Raw genomic sequence first — 19152 nt, forward strand, 5'->3', positions numbered from 1 at the left:
GTAAGCCTTTAATACCTCGTTCCTGATTTCCGTAAATAATTGGATGCTGCATATTAAAACAATTATTGTTTTGTATGGCTGCGGAACGAGAAGACTTTTTATAGTTGAGTAGATGTCAACTGCGGAGTCATGACGTTTTGTCGCCTAAATAGTATTTAATTTTAAGTTTATAAAATACATATGTGTGTTAGTCTGTAAAGTATTTGCAAATGGGGGCCTCGTTGCCTGATTTAAATTTCTAAATAAATAAAAATATAAAAAATATCGTGATAACATAGATTAGTAAAGACTTTCAAGAAAAAATATATCCAACCTAATCGGTACAGCGCCGTTTTTGAGTTTTTGAGTTTTAAATTACTGTTGCGGCGTCGTTGTTGCCGCCGCTGTATCTGTCAATTTCCTTGATAAAATGAGTGACGGAATGAACGTCATAGTCATAACCGCGTCAATAATGCGGCAACGGACGTCACTCATTTCATCAAAAAAATTGACAGATAACAGCGGCTACAGATACGCTGCAGTTATAAAAGAACTTATGATGAAGCTTAGACAATTAAAAAACAAGACGCCAAAACAACTTCCAGTAACAATTAGGTCCGTAATCCCTTGCGCAAATATTATTCTCATTCAAGACAACGAACCTGAAACGGTGTTATGACTTCATAATGATTCAAGCAATTACCACCTTTCTTTTAACGAAACATGAAGTCAACGCGTGAATCAAACTTTTAATTAAGCCGTCACGGGGAGGGTTGAAAAGGGGTTGAAAAGGGTTGATATAGTGCTTCATTTGGCCGTAACTTAATAAGAGGGAATTGGGACGCGTTTACGAGGAACATTAAGGGCTGAGGGATGATTTAGTTTGGGAAAAATGGGAAGGTTAATGATGTCTTGTTAATTGGGAGTGTTTTTAGTTGGTGATATTTTGATAAGAGATAAAAGCAACTAGTGTCACAGGCCTATTCGGATTTCGAGATATCACAAGATCTAGAGACGATTTAGAGATCAACTAGATCTACATTAGATATCGACTAGATGTGACTTGAATATCTAAGTCATAACTTGTCGAAATCGTTCAAGAGGACCTCCAGAATCGCGGAAACGGCAAATTTGACATATCTATCTTACAAATATCTTTAAATTATCCTTATCGTAACTTGTTGAAGTCTAGTAGAAATCTAATTCATTTTCCGAATCGAGCCGTCCGTAGAATGTTAGGGCAATAAGTACGTAATTATATCACAATCAATACAGGGAACATTTTCGTCCAGGTCAAGTTCTGATGATAAATTCCACGACGAATTTAAGGAACTACTCAACTCTTATAAGGATACTTGAGGCATTTTTTTTTCTAAATTCCAAGCATTTGTATTTAAACAGTGCTATATTTGTTGAGATGAATGAACTCCTGCATCATAAGTACGTGTGTAGGTACTAATTGTAACAATTGTTATACAATCTGAGTCACTATTGTTGTACATAATTTAAATATCACTTAAACTGTTTTGTGAAGTCGTACATATTTTTCTTATAAAAATCTTTTATCACGTTACGTATTTTCGAAATTGAACTTTCCATTATTTAAATCACGTAATATTTAATAATGCAATGGTCTGCTATGGAGTATTTTATGGAAAATTTATGCCATATCTAATATTATATTATTTTATGGGGATTAGGGAGCAGGGCCGGACGCCTGCAAGTCATGTGCGTCTAATATCGGTCAACAGACCAGGAGCTGGTTTAATAATACTTGGTTGTTGAAGCGGGTAATTTAAATACAAATGGGACCAATTCTGAAGGTCATTTACAACAAAACAAAATATATTTCACATCGTCCTAGCCGTCTTTGACATTTAGGATGAAATCGTATCTGAGGGGCTACCGCGAAAACCGAAATTCGCAAATTGCGGGGATCTTTCTCTTTTACTCCAATGAAGGCGTAATAAGAGTGACAGAGAAAAATGCCCGCAATTTGCGAACTTCGATTTTCGCTGTTATAGCCCTGTTTATTGTTGCGAGGCTCTCGTTAGAAGTGCAGTGCAGCAGCCAAAGTTGATTAGACTTGAGAAGGAAAGAGGCCCTGATGCCCTGATGCAAGAAGCAGCAAGGATCCAAAAGAACCCAGCCCTACCAATTCAATGCGGAGTTTCTGAACCCAGCCAACTGTCGCTTTAAATCTAGGAATGCCTCTTACAGTATCTTTAAGGGTCTTGTCGATAGTTGTTTCAACCTGAAGCGTGAGTGGTCACAGTCGTGGAACTCATTGATGGCGGGAAGCGGGGCTCCGGGACCACCCCATAATTAAGGGAGCTGACCTCCCAAGACGGCACTGGTGCAACCTCAACAGACTCCGCACTGGCCATGGTCGCTGTGCTTACTACAAACACCGCTGTGGATGGGTGGAATCCCCGGCTTGCATTTGTGGCGAGACTGCACAAACAAACCAGCACATTAAAGAGGATTGCCTCCGCGCTATGCCAACTGACCTCCTGAAGACCTGATCGTCCTTAGCGACGAGGCCGCCAAGTGGCTGATTGGACGTAATCTGCGTTTATAACTGTTTGTTTTCTGTTTATATTATTGTGCCATACGATAAAATAAAATTGACATTTAGGGAACATACATATCCCTAGTAGCATTTTCGTTGGGGCCCACGGTGCCAACGGTAGGGAAAACGTTGGGATGAGGTTCGTTCCGTAGCCAACATTAATTTTGTATTGGCCCACCATCGCATTTACCAACATTCGCTGTGGCACAGATGCCCAACAATGGGCCTTTGTGTATTTTGGTACCGTTGGCTAAACAACGATAATATTCGTTGGCCCAATGATGACATATATCGCATTTACCAACATTGGCAGTGGCAGTGATGCCCAACAATGGGCCTTTGTGTATTTTGCTACCGTTCGCTAAACAACAATAACATTCGTTGGCCCAATGGTGACGAATACCGCATTTACCAACATTGGCTGTGGCACGGATGCCCAACAATGGGCCTTTGTGTATTTTGGTAACGTTGGCTAGTCAACGATATCATCCGATGGCCCAATGATGACAAATATCGCATTTACCAACATTGGCTGTGGCACTGATGCCCAACAATGGGCCTTTGTTTATTTTGGTAACGTTGGCTAATCAACGATATCATCCGATGGCCCAATGATGACAAATATCGCATTTGGGTCAATTTCAACAGTACTAGTTTTTTGTGTCATTCCGGTGTAATTCTTTATTTACGTTTCATCGATGTTTCTTTTAATGTCAATCGACACCTCAGACTGTTCTTTGATAAGCCTCTTACAGAGCACTTGATATATTAAGCCTTTTGAGAATTATCGGAGATCAAAAAAATTGACTCGCACGTGAATGATAAGTATACACAGGAATGATATAACACTCCACCTGAATGAAATTTTTCCACCGCAATGAAAAAAATGACTCGCACGCGAATGATAAGTATGCAAAGGAATGATATAACACTCCACCTGAATGACATTTTTTCCAACGGAATGAAAAAAATAAACACAGAAATGATATCTATACACTAAAATGAGAAAAATGCTAAGGACTGCCTAAATCAGCCAAGTTCAATAATTAACCGAAAATTTATTTCGAATGCCCATGTTCAATCTAGCATATCGATTATTTCTTTAAAAAGTGCCACTTTTACTAAATTATGGGCACAATTTATGGTACTTCTACTCGAGATTAATTAAATATAAGTCTTTTACAGTGGCATTCAGTAATCTTTTTTTGTTTTTTTACCCCTGCTTTGGTCACAGTATCCTTTTTTCCTGGGCAGATAGTTGAGTTTTCATCATCTTCATAAAATTTCAGAACTATGGATCGAATTCTTTTGTGCTTGTGATCTGTATTACTCTTAATAGGTGAACACGAATCATTTTGAACAAGGGGCATAGTTTTTTGGAGAATGTTTTACTAATTGGCTTAGTCTTTTATACCTTTTTTTATACATTTCATTCTCTTTAGCAATTTTGGCCACCTTCTTCCTCAAATCCGTAACTTGCTTTGACTTCAATCTTTGATATTTTCTTAATTTAGCCTGGAGATCTCGTTTTAATTCTGAAGACGCTATACTACTTATACTTGGCGTGCCACAAGGTGATCTTGGTGCGGAGTGCTGCAGACTGCTTGATCGCAGAAAAAACGTCGGAATTTCAGACTCCACATCGGCGACAGAAACATTTAACCGTATTGACCGTAGAACCCGATCACTTGACATTGATGTATTGATTTGCAAGTCAGGCTGGGATCCGCTTAATTCTTGTTGATCAACTTCACGGTTAAAATGTCTTGTCTGTCCTCTTAGCTGTTGCGTTTCACCATTATCAGAGTTTTCCCTTTCAATTAAATTTTGTGGAGCTAATAGAACGTTATCGTTTGAGGGATCAATACGTTTTGCAGCGGTCTTTGCTTTTTTCTCCTATAATAAGCTTTAGCACTAATTCTGTTTTTGTTTCGTAAAATTTGAAGACTGCGGGGGTCCAGTTTACTTCTTGGAAGCAACCCTTCTCTTTTTCTTCTTGCATATCTCTCCCTTTCTTTCTGCCGGTATCGTTCACTTAATATAGGATCATTTCTTATCTTTTCTTTACGTCTCCTTTCATACTCATTCTTTTTTGTTCTTTGCTCTTCATTCGTGATTTTTTTTATTCGTGGCATTCTAAAAGCAAATAAATCTCACATCAAAGTTGGTCGAATTCGCGAAATTTCAACTACGGACTCTTAAAAAAATTATAATAAATAAATGAAGTAACATTTGAAAAAAAAAAGAATGGTACTATAAATATCACTGAAGTGTTTTTCGAAAAATAGTTTTGATTAATAATTACCTACTTTGAGTAATTTTGTCAAAATTTGCCAAAGACAGGTGTTTACCAGTTTACCGAGAAACTACCAATTGATGTTAATGCCTATTTTGTAACCACAAATTCAGCTTTACCCATCATAAAACGACATGAGGTTTAACGGCTTGTAGAAAAAGATGGTACCTACAGTCGGAATCTTATTTTGTCGGACTTGGCGGGGGCATGGCAGTGCCCCCAAATAATACTTAAACACAAAAGTGAAGCTACTTTTGATATCATTCCGGTGTTATTTTCATTCTGGTGGGTATTAAAGCCATTTTACTACACCGAAATCACCGGAATGAAATTGGTGGAATGATAAACCGAGGTGAAATAAAATTATAAAAAAATAACTAAATGCCACATTCTTTAACTATAGCGACATTTAAACTCACAAGTACAAAATACACGATCTGTAAATATTTGAAAAATAACAAATATGAAACAAAAAACATATAGCAAACTCCGGAATGATATTTTTTTTGTCCCCGTAACATCGAAATGACATGATTCACGTGTGTAGCGGATCTATTCGGCATCACGTCGACGTCTTCTTGCGGTGAGAGCCGCGGCACAACCGACTCTCAAAGTGCGCAGGAGGCGAGGGGGCATACGAAGTCAAACTTAGCCAATAAACGTCGATGAAATTTGTCCGCGGTAATAAGGATTATTTTGCCGGACAAATTTCTTTACGCATAATAAGGGGGTTTATTAAAGAGTTAGTAAGCAAGTAATATTGTAAAGGGTTCTTTATTGATATGGTATTATAATGAACTAAAAACTAATTTGATATCTTGTATAGTTTTAGAGTTATGCGGCATTAAACAAGAATAACTGGGTTCCGGACAACCCACCTGAATGAAAAATTGGGCCTTTATATATTTTTTTCAATGATTAAATTATTTAATATTTTCATATTATTTATTGCCCAAGGTCGATAGCTAAGAGATGTTTCCAAAAAAAAATAGTATATGACTATTTTGACTTTCTGCACCAGCGTTTTCAGTCTTGCCATCAAATTTTATTGCTTGGGATATTCACCCATTTACCAACATTGGCTGTAGCATTGATGCCCAACAACGGGCCTTTGTTTATTTTGGTAACGTTGGCTAATCAACGATATCATCCGATGGCCCAATGACGACAAATATCGCATTTACCAACATTAACTGTAGCATTGATGCCCAACAATGGGCCTTTGTGTATTTTGGTAACGTTGTCTAATCAACGATATCATCCGATGGCCCAATGATGACAAATATCGCATTTACCAACATTGGCTGTGGCACTGATGCCCAACAATGGGCCTTTGTTTATTTTGGTAACGTTGGCTAATCAACGATATCATCCGATGGCCCAATGACGACAAATATTGCATTTACCAACATTGGCTGTAGCATTGATGCCCAACAATGGGCCTTTGTGTATTTTGGTAACGTTGGCTAATCAACGATGTCATCCGATGGCCCAATGATGACAAATATCGCATTTACCAACATTGGCTGTGGCACTGATGCCCAACAATGGGCCTTTGTTTATTTTAGTAACGTTGGCTAATCAACGATATCATACGATGGCCCAATGACGACAAATATCGCATTTACCAACATTGGCTGTAGCATTGATGCCCAACAATGGGCCTTTGTGTATTTTGCTACCGTTCGCTAAACAACGATAACATTCGTTGGCCCAATGGTGACGAATACCGCATTTACCAACATTGGCTGTGGCACGGATGCCCAACAATGGGCCTTTGTGTATTTTGGTAACGTTGGCTAGTCAAAGATATCATCCGATGGCCCAATGATGACAAATATCGTATTTACCAACATTGGCTGTGGCACTGACGCCTAACAATGGGCCTTTGTGTATTTTGGTACCGGTGGCTAAACAACGATAACATTCGTTGGCCCAGTGAGCACAAATATCGCATTTACCAACATTGGCTGTGGTACTGATGCCCAACAATGGGCCTGTGTGTATTTTGGTACCGGTGGTTAAACAACGATAATATTATTTGGCCCAATGATGACATATATCGCATTTACCAACATTGGCAGTGGCACTGAAGCCCAACAATGGGCCTTTGTGTATTTTAGTAACGTTGGCTAATCAACGATATCATTCGATGGCCCAGTGAGGACAAATATCGCATTTATAACTATAGCCGGTCAAGCAAGTTTGTCACTAGAAAAGGTCACGAAATTCAAATTTTCTATGGGACGATAACCCTTCACGCCTACATTTTTTAAATTTGTCGCTCTTTTCTAATGACGGAAATGGCTTGACAGAGTATAACACCATAAACAAATAAATAAATATCACACGAGCATTTTAACAGAGGCCAGGGGCTGCGTGACGTCATCAAAATAGCTACCGGTTGAGTTTGCTTGTGGCGTCACTAGATGGCGTTACTGTCTCCAAACATCGAAGTTATAGTTATTTTCTCGATTATTCCGGATATAATCACAATATTTTTTTAAAGTAACTTATAAATCTAATAGCTATAACTATAAAATTTATACATAAATTAAAAAAATTGTATTTTACCAACATTTTCTCAATTTAAATCTTAAAAAACATAAATCTCGCTTACGAAGTTTCGAAGTGCGGTTAGTATATATACAAATTAGAGTGTATAGTAAGTGTACTTGCTTCGGAAGTACATATACTAAAATTGGAACGATACAGAGAAGATTAACAACAACTGCTGCCTAGGGCCTTCATGTGGATACAACCAATGCCTACCGTAGTGTAATTGTAATATTTTATCAGCAAAGGCCCAACGTCGTATTACACAACCACTTACTTAACGTAGGGTAACTGTAGGACTCGTAAACAAAAGCCCATTACATAATTAGACTGTAGGCACACTATAAATTACACAACTATTTACCTACGGTAGTATTGTAAGAATCCTACACAAGGCCCAACGTTAAAGTTACAATGTTGGCCCTTTGTGGGACAAGCTGTGTTGGGACTCAACCTGGTGCACGACATCCTACCGACCTACCTGACTTGCCGTTGGGTAATTGTTGAATTTGCAAACAGAAGCACAACGAAAAAATTGCCCTTTTTTATTTTTTTGCAGTTAGCCCTACAGCAAGCCATACGGCCAAATGTAACAATTAACCAACCATCAAACAAATGTGTATAGGCCCAACCACGGCCCATCCAAAACCACCACCGTTGAATAATTGTATGATTTATTTAAATAGGCCCAACGAAAAAATTACTCTAATGGCCCTCTGTTGGGAATCTTCGGGAGGGCCTTTGTCGAGGGCCCTCCAGCAAATCGTACGGCCAAATGTAACAATTAACCAACCATCAAACAAATTGTATAGGCCCAACCACGGCCCAACCAAAACCACCACCGTTGAATAATTGTATGATTTATTTAAATAGGCCCAACGAAAAAATTACTCTTATGGCCCTCTGTTGGGAATCTTCGGGAGGGCCTTTGTCGAGGGCCCTCCAGCAAATCGTACGGCCAAATATAACGGTTGCCCAACTAATACGTAAACAAAGGCCCAACAAAATCCCTACAAGAAAATGCTATTAGGGATGAGTCAGAATCGTTTGGAAAAACCGGCGTCTTTTCGGTAAGATTTTGTAAGACATTATAATATTAATTTTAAGTGAACCTACCAGGTTTTAACATGCCGATATAAGATGAAGTACTATCGCCCACACTGTTAACTGTACATCGGTGGACCTTATGTATTTTGTAATAAGATCCACCGATGTACAAAGTGTTACTCATTGTACGAAAATTAGGCTATAAAGTTCATTCATTTTACGATGTCCACAGGAAAATCGCAGAACCTTAACTCACACCAAAAAGTTTTTAACCCATGAAAAATGTCCTGACCAACAAGTGTGTAGTGAGAACCTCCTCCTTCTAAAGCTTGAAGTCGGTTAAAAGGCCCCACTGATTACCAGTTCGCTGGACGATATCAGCCTGTCAGTTATTTGGAGCTGCCAAAATTTGCATTTTAAGGGGCCCACTGATTAAGACTCCGGCCTATCGGCCTGTCAGTTAGAACAAAATTTTGACAGTTCCTAACAACTGACAGGCAGATACCGTCCGGCTAACTGGTAATCAGTGCCCCCTTTAAAAGATGAACGACCAAAAATCCGTCCGGCTCCCTTGCACTGCGGCGGACATTCCGATTGTCCGCAAACCGAACCGCATGTTGCCCGGAATAATATCGGACGTGTAGGCCGGGTGCTACGGCTTGTTTGACCTTCGGCCATTTATTATGGTTTACCTTTATTGCATAAAGCCTGACCAGTAAAATATGATCATTGTCAAGGGGGCGCTGTTATTCTCATGTATAGGGTGACAGTTCAGAACAGTATGAAGAAATTAGTTCCAGTGAAATTCCGCAACATGGCGCGTGATCATATATTCTTGGGTAAGCTTTACAAATAACTATTTGGTTTAGTGTACAAGTCCAAGTGTATTATACTTCCAGTACCTAATGTATACATGTAGAGAGCGCGAGCTGAAGCTTTTATTTCGTACCAATCCCCGAATGTCAATTGACCTTGAAGGCAGTTATGCTTTGGTTTCCTAGGATAGCGTTGCCGTCACATAGCGGCCGTCGCCATACAAAATACTACTCCATCCATTATACAAGAGTATCCATACAAGAGTATGGAAACTGCCGTTATATGATGCCCTAGGAAAATAGAGCTTTTAACTAGCTTAGTACAACATTGAGTAGGTAAAATAATATGGGACTTACGGATCTGTGAGCTGTATTGGAACTTGCCAAAACCCTATGGCTTTTAGCAACTAAAAAAAATACATTCCAAAAACTAAATAGACATATAAATATTATAAATAATACCTTATTCTGAAACCTGCTCACAAAATGGGATTTTAAAGTTCAAATACTTCAAGACGACCGACGACGATTGTATTTTTAGTGGCATCCCCGACAGACGACAACTAGCCAGATCGCCGTATTTATTATTTACCTCGCGAACTATTGTGGCCGATCCGAACGCCATTATTCGATATTCGCGGACAAAGAAAATTCTATTGAAATCTCTTGTGAGAAATATATCTTGAATTGAGCTAAGAAAGTTAGCAAAATCATAATCTTGAGTCTTAAAGAAGTCTCAAGAGGGGTCGTAGGCGTGCCGCGCGAAATTTTCGATGAAAGAAACGGCCATCGCGCGGGTTACTTTGCTTTTATCTCAATTTGCCGAAGGGTAGGTTCTGTTTGGCGCAGTCCTTAAAACGCAGCAAGGGACGTCCAATGCGGTGCTTTCGAAATGCTATCTGGTTGCAAGACCTTGCTCGGAAACGCGCAAAGAGGCACAATCCACCTGATGATGCCGACATGACTCCCTGTTTCATCTGCCATAAATGCGGTCGCAAATGCCGGTCCCGCATTGGCTTATACGAGAGACGTTGTTTCTCGCTAACAGACGCTGCATAAATCATCCGTCAAGATGCTAAAGGCCTGATGAGGTTCTGTTTCAATCCAACCGTCTGTAATTTATCATTATCTGGGCATGTTTGAAAATTATTTCATAAACTATGTTTGAAATAGTGTTCGCAATACACAATGCTGTTCCAAAAAAAAGTTTGGTAACCCCAAAAGTTGGAATTGCAGTACAGTACCTATAAAATTAATTAAGTTTAAGAATAACGATATGGATAAGCAACCAATGATACGTAAATACAGGATTCTACGAGGATTATAAAGGGTCCCAAAGGGTCGTACAGGCCAATTCGAACGTACACTGATATCAGAACGATAATTATCTGAATAATGTCTTCTAGTTATCGTGCGTCTCTCGCGCCAATACTTATATGCACGTCAACGTCTATAACTGAATAACATCATAGGTACCTTTGGTATGCTTAGGAGAGCAGATCTGCTCCATATAGACTAATTCGCTAGTAACTGGCCACCTGTTAGTAACTGGCCACCCTAAACTAAAAATGAATTATATTCACCTACCTATGTTCATTTTTAGTTTAGGGTGGTCAGTTATTGGCCGGTGGCCAGTTACTGACGTATTACCTTATATTCAATTTAAAAATGAAGTTGTCATAATTAATATATTAATGGCAATTTTTTGACAGGAGCATACGAAAGGATAAGTTATACACATTTTTTATGTTGTTTCTACGGATTTCAGTAGTTTTCGAGTTTGTCGCGAACATACATGTGTGTCTGTTTGTGTGTAGGTACAAACAGATCGACAGACGCGGCGGGGAACTTTGTTTTATAAGGTGTAGTGATGTTCGAATATTCGTTCGAATTGGCCTGATAAATAGTTAGCCCCCAATACAAAAGATCGTAAAACCTATGATTATTGCGATTCTTTCACACCCTCCGCTTGTTACATACAAGCAAATGTACGACACCTGGGCAATTTGGTTAGTGAAATGTGTTTCGGTCTCATTTTATGTGATTTGGAATCGGGAACGCATAAAACGTTGAAAACTGTTCGGAATAAGTATACGGTTAGCAGTAAATTCACGTACAAACTACTCAACTTACGAGGGGGTGATAAAATGGATCGGTTCGGGAACATTTATGTAACTAAGTATTTTTAGTTTCTTGAAATAGTGTTTTATGCAACCGTTGTTTAAGAGAGGTCAAAAAAGGCGAGTGGCAATTTGAGGCGAAGCCGAAAATTGTTAATAAAGACGCCACGGATATTTTTTGACTCAGTTAAACAACGTTGCATACAATACTTTTTCTACGACCAAGCACTTACTTTTAAATAAAATTGAAAATTTAACAAATCTTTTTAATTCAAGAAGTAGCAAAAATGGCGTACGGGCGAGAAAATAATGAATGAAATTAAAAAAAAAAAAACATGTCTATGGTTCACGTTTTAAAATAAGGTTGGTAACACTATATTTCATTAAATATTTTTTAATTGATCATTACACGAAGTATCGTAAAATCGCCAAAAAGATACTGCGTGTATGCACAAATTCTTTTTTGGGAAATAGACTAAAGACTTGTCTTGACAACTATACGATAGGGTTTTAAAGGTGTGGTGCACGACCCTTTAAATGACAAATAAAAGTACGGGAGTAGAAAAAACATTAAACAGCATCATTATACTAAAGTTTTTGAATCAAAAAAAGTCTTTAAAACTTTGATCGTTTTTTTTTCGTTTGCTACTTTGTGCTTCGTCATGTCTGCCATCTTGTGGCCTAAATCGAAAACGTGAACTTGTCATTTAGCTACGTTTTGCATCGATAAGCAGGGGGCTCTTGTACTGCTCTTATACAATACAATCCAATGAATTTTATCCCTTACAACACAATAGAGGAGTAACTGAGGGCCACTTGCTCTTTCCATTGTTATTGTTAACTAACCGTTTACACAGGGTTAACTTTACTGTACTGTATAAATGCTTAACTCTGAAGTCTCTGAGATATTTGGCTAACCCCAATACAATGCGCCGGTGGCCCTATAAGCAATCATAAGCTTTCATAGACGATTTTTAAGCAATCATAAGCTTTCATAGAGATATCTGTAAGATAGATATGTCAAATTTGACGTTTCCGCGATTCTGGAGGTCCTCTTGAACGATTTCGAAGTTATGACTTAGATATCCAAGTCACATCTAGTCGTTATCTAATGTAAATCTAGTTGATCTCTATATCGTTTCTAGATCTTGTGATTATCTCGTTTCCCGAATACGCGTGTATGTCGCTCTAAAATAAATGGCTAAACGTTTCGTGCGTATTTTCTTTCGGGCTATAGTATCTCAATATATAGTTTAAATGTAGATCATGAGATGTTCAAAGAGTTGCAGAAACATAACATCACCCTGAGCGACGTCGGCGATGCGGCCGCGCCTGACATCGGGCTGGGCTGTTGATCGGCGCAGACCACGCAGGCGTATTGCTCACGAAGAGTTTCATGGAACTGAACAATAACCTCGTGGCAATAAAGACTAAGTTTGGATGGACGCTTCAAGGGCCCATTATGCACGCATGCAGTGTTTTGACGAACGTAGTATTGGTTAATTTTCAGTTATCTGAGCTATGGGACTTAGAAACTCTCAGAATACGAGACCCAGCGGAAGTTTCAAATAAGGCAAATATAGATGCTGTCATAATGGACCAGTTCAGAGAATCCATCAAGATTAATGATGAAGGAAATGAGAGAAAATATAGCTCGAATCAAAACACACCCGAAACGTTTAGCCATTTATTTTAGAGCGACATATTGTCAAGAATCATAAAAAATACAAATTTAAATATCTATCAAAAATGTAAAGAGTTTGCAACAACTTGAATAGATATCGTGATCAAACTATTGGAAGTCACATATGTAAGTAATATATTTGCGTGAGGTTGTCTAAAGGCGCAGCAGTTGGGAGTGAGCGAGCCCCGTACGTCGGCCGTCAACACAACAATAATGGATTGAGATATTTGTGTGGATTTGCTTTCAGCTAAAATTTGCGTGATTCTGAATATTATATATAATAATAATAATAATAATTTAGATAACCGCCATGTGGGATGTTGATTCGACGATCATTGTCCCGATAGTCGTTTCAGTGAACGGTTTAATAGCGAAGAGTCTCGACCAACATCTCGAGAGACTCTCGCTAGGTGGTTGGATCAAGGGACAGATGCAGAAGGCGGTGATCTTGGACACGGCGCGGATAGTACGTCGGTTCCTCTCTCTGCAGCCCTGACCACCGGTAGCTTGGGCCTTGCCCCGCTGCTGGCGGCACCCTAGGTTAGGTTTTTTATAATGTGTTTATATGTATTTTTATTGTTTTGTAAGTGTTTTTATATTTTACTTTTATATTCATATTATAAAAATACCTAACCTAAGACGATAAATAAATAATAATAATATATTCTTTATTGTGCACCACATAATGAAAAGGAATACAGAAAAAGAACAGATATTACATTAGGTAACAACAGGCGGTCTTATCGCTCAAAAGCGATCCCTTCCAGACAACCTTTGGGTAGCAGGAAACCAATAACTTACAACAATGAACGGGTAGTGCAGATACGAGATTACGTAGAATACTAATAGAATAGCCTCACATATCAAGAATAAATATAAAAGATATATTAAAGAATTATTCTAAGTAAATACAATAAATATATAAAATACATATATATATATATATATATATACATATATACATACATAAATAAATAAAGGCAAATTAAGGCAGTGACAGATAATGGGATTTTAAAAGGTTTTTAAATATGGAAAGCGATTTGGCGCATCTTATATCCGACGGCAAAGCATTCCACAATCGAACAGCCCGAAAAGTGAAGGAGGTATTATAAAATTTAGAAGAAGAAGAAGGAGGAGCAAGGAGATGCTTCTCCGCACACCTCAAGAATATATCTCAAGAAGCGCGAATCAAATGCCTGTCTTTTATCAAATCCTCGGCATTGTGTTGTTGTTTGGAGTTTTCTATCGGGATTAGAACTCGAGGCTTACTTATAAGACGCCGGGATCCGGCACAGATCACCTCTCGTAGACACCTCGATATGTATATTATCGTAAAAAAAATGAATAAACTGAAGTAGATATCATATAGGTACTAAAGAAAGAGTGACCAAGTCCTTCGGTGGCCAAGGCCGTAAGTAGGTAAGTAGGTATTATACGGCGCGATTCGGGAAATGAATTAGAGATACCCTGGATATGAAATTAGTATAGATATGTGACATTCCACGGCAAAAGGTACCTTATGGCGTCATAATAATATTATTGCGGCGCTATGCGACTTAAGTGCCAGCCGCCATAAGGTACCTTTTGCCGTGGAATGTCTAATATAAATCTACTACAGGAAATTCCAAACTGATACATCGCGATACATGATACTTTTAATAAAATTAGGTACTCATTTGAACAAATCTAGTCGTAGTTATAGGGATATAAATAAGGTCATATTAATTTAGTACTTATATATTATTTGCATGTCCACTAGCTTTCACATGTCTGTATTCTAAGCAAATAAATTATTTGATTGACTTATTGAAAGAGTTTCCTTTTTTTCTTAAGAATTTATTTACCTACAATAGGTACGACTTTTTGGGCACCAAATTCTGTAAAGGATACCTAATTATTTTTATTTTAGATTTTATCCTCTAAAATTATAAATTTTAAGATATGGCCGTATGTAGGCACCATTAGGTACGAGGTATCTAGTACGTAGTGATCTGCGGGATCCGGTAACAGCGAATTTGGTACGCGAAGGTATTTAGGTCATGGAAACCACTCCGTCGTTTTGTATGGATGCTGGTGTATGTAAATTGAGCATTCCTGATGTATGATCGATATACGAGCAATATCCGTTCAAGTATGCATTCATATTACATTAGTAGCATCGCAACTAGGTGGAAAGTAAGTACTGTCAGGCTCACAAACTTCTACAAGTCAACGCTCCAAAAAATATATTATATTTTATAACCTCTTCATACAGTACATCTGTATTTGGTACATCGTTTGCCAAATTAAAACGGCAATTGAGTCATTTGCTATCTACTCATGCATAGAAAAAAAAATTGGCCGTGGTAAAATTAAAAATTTCTATGCCTGGGAAGATAACAAATGCCGTTTTAATTTGGCAAATGATGTACCAAACACCCTGTATCTTGTTTATCTTAAGTTATAAAAAAAACAATGCAAAATACTCATAAACATATTATAAAAACCTATCTTAAGATGCCGCCAGCAGCGGGGCAGAGCCCAAGCTGCCGGCGCTCAGGGCTATAGTTAAATAAAATTTTGCTTAATTAAAAACTATTTCAAAAATATGATAATTTAATTACCATATCTATCAGTTTTCTTTCCTACTCTTACCTCCAATCTACATAAAGCTCGCATCAAAATGCAAAGCACAACATTTATATTCGATATTATAACAATAAAATCTAAATAATACGGAAACGGGGAAAGTTAAATTATCTTTTGAGTATAACAAGGCACGAAGTAAAAGTTCTGGGTCTGAACTCTCCTCGCATGTGGAAGTAACACGCCAATTCGAATCTTATACCTTTAAACGAGCAATTCTTGTACATAATATATTTATTTATATATTTCAGGGATCTCATCAGAAACGGCTCTAACGATCGATTAAAATTGCTATATGGAGGTTTTCGGGGGCGATAAATCGATCTAGCCAGGTCTTATCTCTGGGAAAACGCACATTTTTGAGTTTTTATATATTTTTCGGCAAATCTCGGTCTCCCAGATATTGTACAGTGATAAGTGATATCACTTTAGGAATAGGATAAGAGTACGCGCAACCTCACGCTTCCATAGAACGTCAACGGTCATGGCCGTAAACTGTCCTATCGCAAAACCAGTGCCATTTAATAAGATTCTACGATTGTCTCTGCGCGTGAGCTCTGATCTGCTTGTAATTGGACCGGCCATTGATAGCCTTACTACACGCAAATAGGCACAGAAGGCTCACTTTATGATTCAAGAACCTACAACTAACACTCACATCGTGATACAAGTTTAAAATTGATTTTCCACGGAAATTTATTTATTTATTTACTTTATTAGGTACCTACACTAAACAGACATCGTACACTATCATGGGTAATACATTTGCACATTATGGCTTAAATCTAGCACGAGATCCAAAACAAGTGTACACAGCATGTTTAACAATTGAGCGGAAATATTACAAACTAATTAGCACCATTATAGCTACAGTGAAAAATATCAGAGAAGAAATAACTATCTAATTAACATTACAATATAACGAGTAACGAACTTTACATTATAAAGACTATTAAACATCACAAATGGAACAAACTTAGAGGATTAAGGCAAATTTCATACGACAGACGACAGACGTAAACATATTGTAGACAGTGACGCGTTTCGGCAACACGGCACACTGTACCTTTGCAGACCGTATTCTCAATAGCAATGTAAAATTGTACAAGTTGCAGAACAGTGTCAAATATTCAAGAACGCTTTCGCAAGTAACTGGATATACTTATGTTAGGTATTTTGCAGTATAGGATAGTATGTTTTTGTTACAGTTTATAATTGCACCGCTAATTGATAGCCACACTTAGGAAATGCAATCGGTAAATATTTAAACAGAAAAATACCGGTAATTTCTCGGTTTAGGTACTCTTGCTAACCCATCTATTACCGGTTTGCATTCCCGAGCCACACTACGTACAGTCGACGTCAAAGAGAAATTTACAGCCAAAGTAACAAAAAAATGTTTACACGACCTAAATGCTATGACAATAAAGTCGTGTAAATATTTTTTTGTAACGTTAGTCGTAAAGATCTCTTTGACGTCGACTGTACAAGCGAAGACACACGGCTTCAACATACAGACTAGCTTCTACATACAGTTTAGAGACGTTGCATTTCTTGTCGTGAAATGTTGTGAGCAGATTCGATAATTTTACGATTTATTTCGATCGTTATTTTTTCCAACGATTTGACATTGTTTGTTACAAAAATTGCAGCTGATTTACATATGTTCATAATATTTTTAATACAGTACAGTCGACGTCAAAGATATGTTTACACTTTTTGCCTTATTTCAAAGGAGTAAGGTGCAAGAGTGTAAACATATCTTTGACGTCGACTGTACGTCTGTGTTAACAAAAGTACGACTATTTGCTTTTAATGCAATTGATATAGCTATTGACACAAATGTATGCAACAGCAGACATCCACAGACCGAATGAGAAATGTTTATTAGTTCATCTTCAGATACATACATCGAAAGACCATTAGACATGGCTCTTGCCTATATTATATTAGGTCTGTCCACTGTGGCCTATTTGTTATATCTTCATTTCACTCGTACGTTTAACTACTGGATGGACCGGAATGTCCCGGGACCCGCGCCCGTTCCTCTGTTTGGAAACATGATGGAGTCTGCTTTACGTCGGACACATGCAGCATTCGTCATGGAAAAAATTTACCAGGATTTTCCAGACCATAAAGTAGTTGGAATTTACAGAATGACGTCACCATGCCTCTTGATCCGAGACCCAGACATTGTAAAGCATGTTTTGATTAAAGATTTTGAAAATTTCGTGGATCGTGGTATTCGTTTTACCGATAAAAAATTGGGTAATAATATTTTCCATGCTGATGCGAAGACGTGGAGAATATTGAGGAATAAATTCACGCCACTGTTTACTTCAGGTAAATTGAAAAATATGGTGTATTTGATGAACCAGAGTAGTGAAAAAGTTTTGAGGCACGTTGAAGAGTTAGTCCAAATGCAACCTGAACAAGAAGTTTATGAATTCATGGGCAACTTCACTATGGGGTCTATAGCAGCTTGTGCGTTTGGTCTAGATTTGGACCCGACCGAAAAGAGTGCTACCATAGAAGCCTTAAAAAAAATTAATGTCAAATTATTAGCTATCTCTCACGCGTATGAATTACTCTTACTGTACCCTGGATGGACATTTGGTGTTCCAGTTTTTCCAGACGAAGTAGTAGATTTTTTTAAAGGGCTCGTAGCTCAAGTAACTGCTGCAAGAAATGGAGTACCAACAAACAGAAATGATTTCATGGATTTACTATTAGAGATGAAACAAGCAAATACAGTACAGGGAAGTAAACGATTGGAAGGCAAGGACGCGGACAGATTAGAAATAACGGAAGATTTAATGGTTGCCCAGGCGTTTGTCTTTTACGCTGGAGGATATGAAACATCTGCGACCACAATGTCATACATGCTTTACCGCCTTGCTTTAAACCTGGAAATTCAGGAGAGAGTGGCTGCTGAAATTGAAGAAGTCTTCGAACGATACGGCGGTGAAGTAACTTACGAAGCGCTAAAGGATTTAACATATCTTGATAGAGTTTTTCATGAGACTCTTCGCTTGCACACGGTTGGAGACTCTACTATTCGGGTCGCTGCTGAAGACTACAAAGTCCCAGGAACCGATGTAACTCTTCAAAAAGGATTCTCAGCTATTATTCCTAATATTGCTTTCCACTGTGATGAAAAGTATTGGCCCGATCCGTTGAAATTTGATCCAGACAGATTCAGTCCAGAAAATGTGGCTAAGAGACATCCAGCAGTGTATCTTCCCTTCGGTATTGGACCGAGGAACTGTATCGGGGCAAGGTTTGCGAAGCTACAGATCCGCTTGATGATGGCAAAGCTGCTCAGCAAGTTTAGAGTGGAGCCAACGGAGAACACGTCCCGCGAGTTCCAGTTTAATACGTACAACCTCGTGGCGTTCCCGATTGGAGGAATCAGGATGAAGTTGGTGCCTAGGCATTGAAACTTTGAATTTTTATGT

The 19152-nt window shown here is 38.2% G+C and overlaps 1 protein-coding gene across 1 annotated transcript; it reads left to right on the forward strand.

The window, feature by feature from the left end:
- The first annotated feature begins 13379 nt into the window (after positions 1-13379).
- Positions 13380-19152, forward strand: LOC134671623 (cytochrome P450 6B5-like). The gene is made up of 3 exons (XM_063529482.1): positions 13380-13550; positions 15009-15016; positions 17586-19152. Exons 1-3 carry the CDS (start codon positions 13380-13382, stop codon positions 19132-19134), a joined length of 1728 nt encoding a protein of 575 aa, XP_063385552.1. The 3' UTR covers positions 19135-19152.

The sequence above is a fragment of the Cydia fagiglandana genome, chromosome 15 (genome assembly GCF_963556715.1).
Source record: "Cydia fagiglandana chromosome 15, ilCydFagi1.1, whole genome shotgun sequence".
NCBI lineage: Eukaryota > Metazoa > Arthropoda > Insecta > Lepidoptera > Tortricidae > Cydia > Cydia fagiglandana.

Bases quoted from the DNA above. Each gene is read 5' to 3' on its own strand.
- LOC134671623 (XM_063529482.1), top strand. From the start codon at position 13,380: ATGTGGGATGTTGATTCGACGATCATTGTCCCGATAGTCGTTTCAGTG.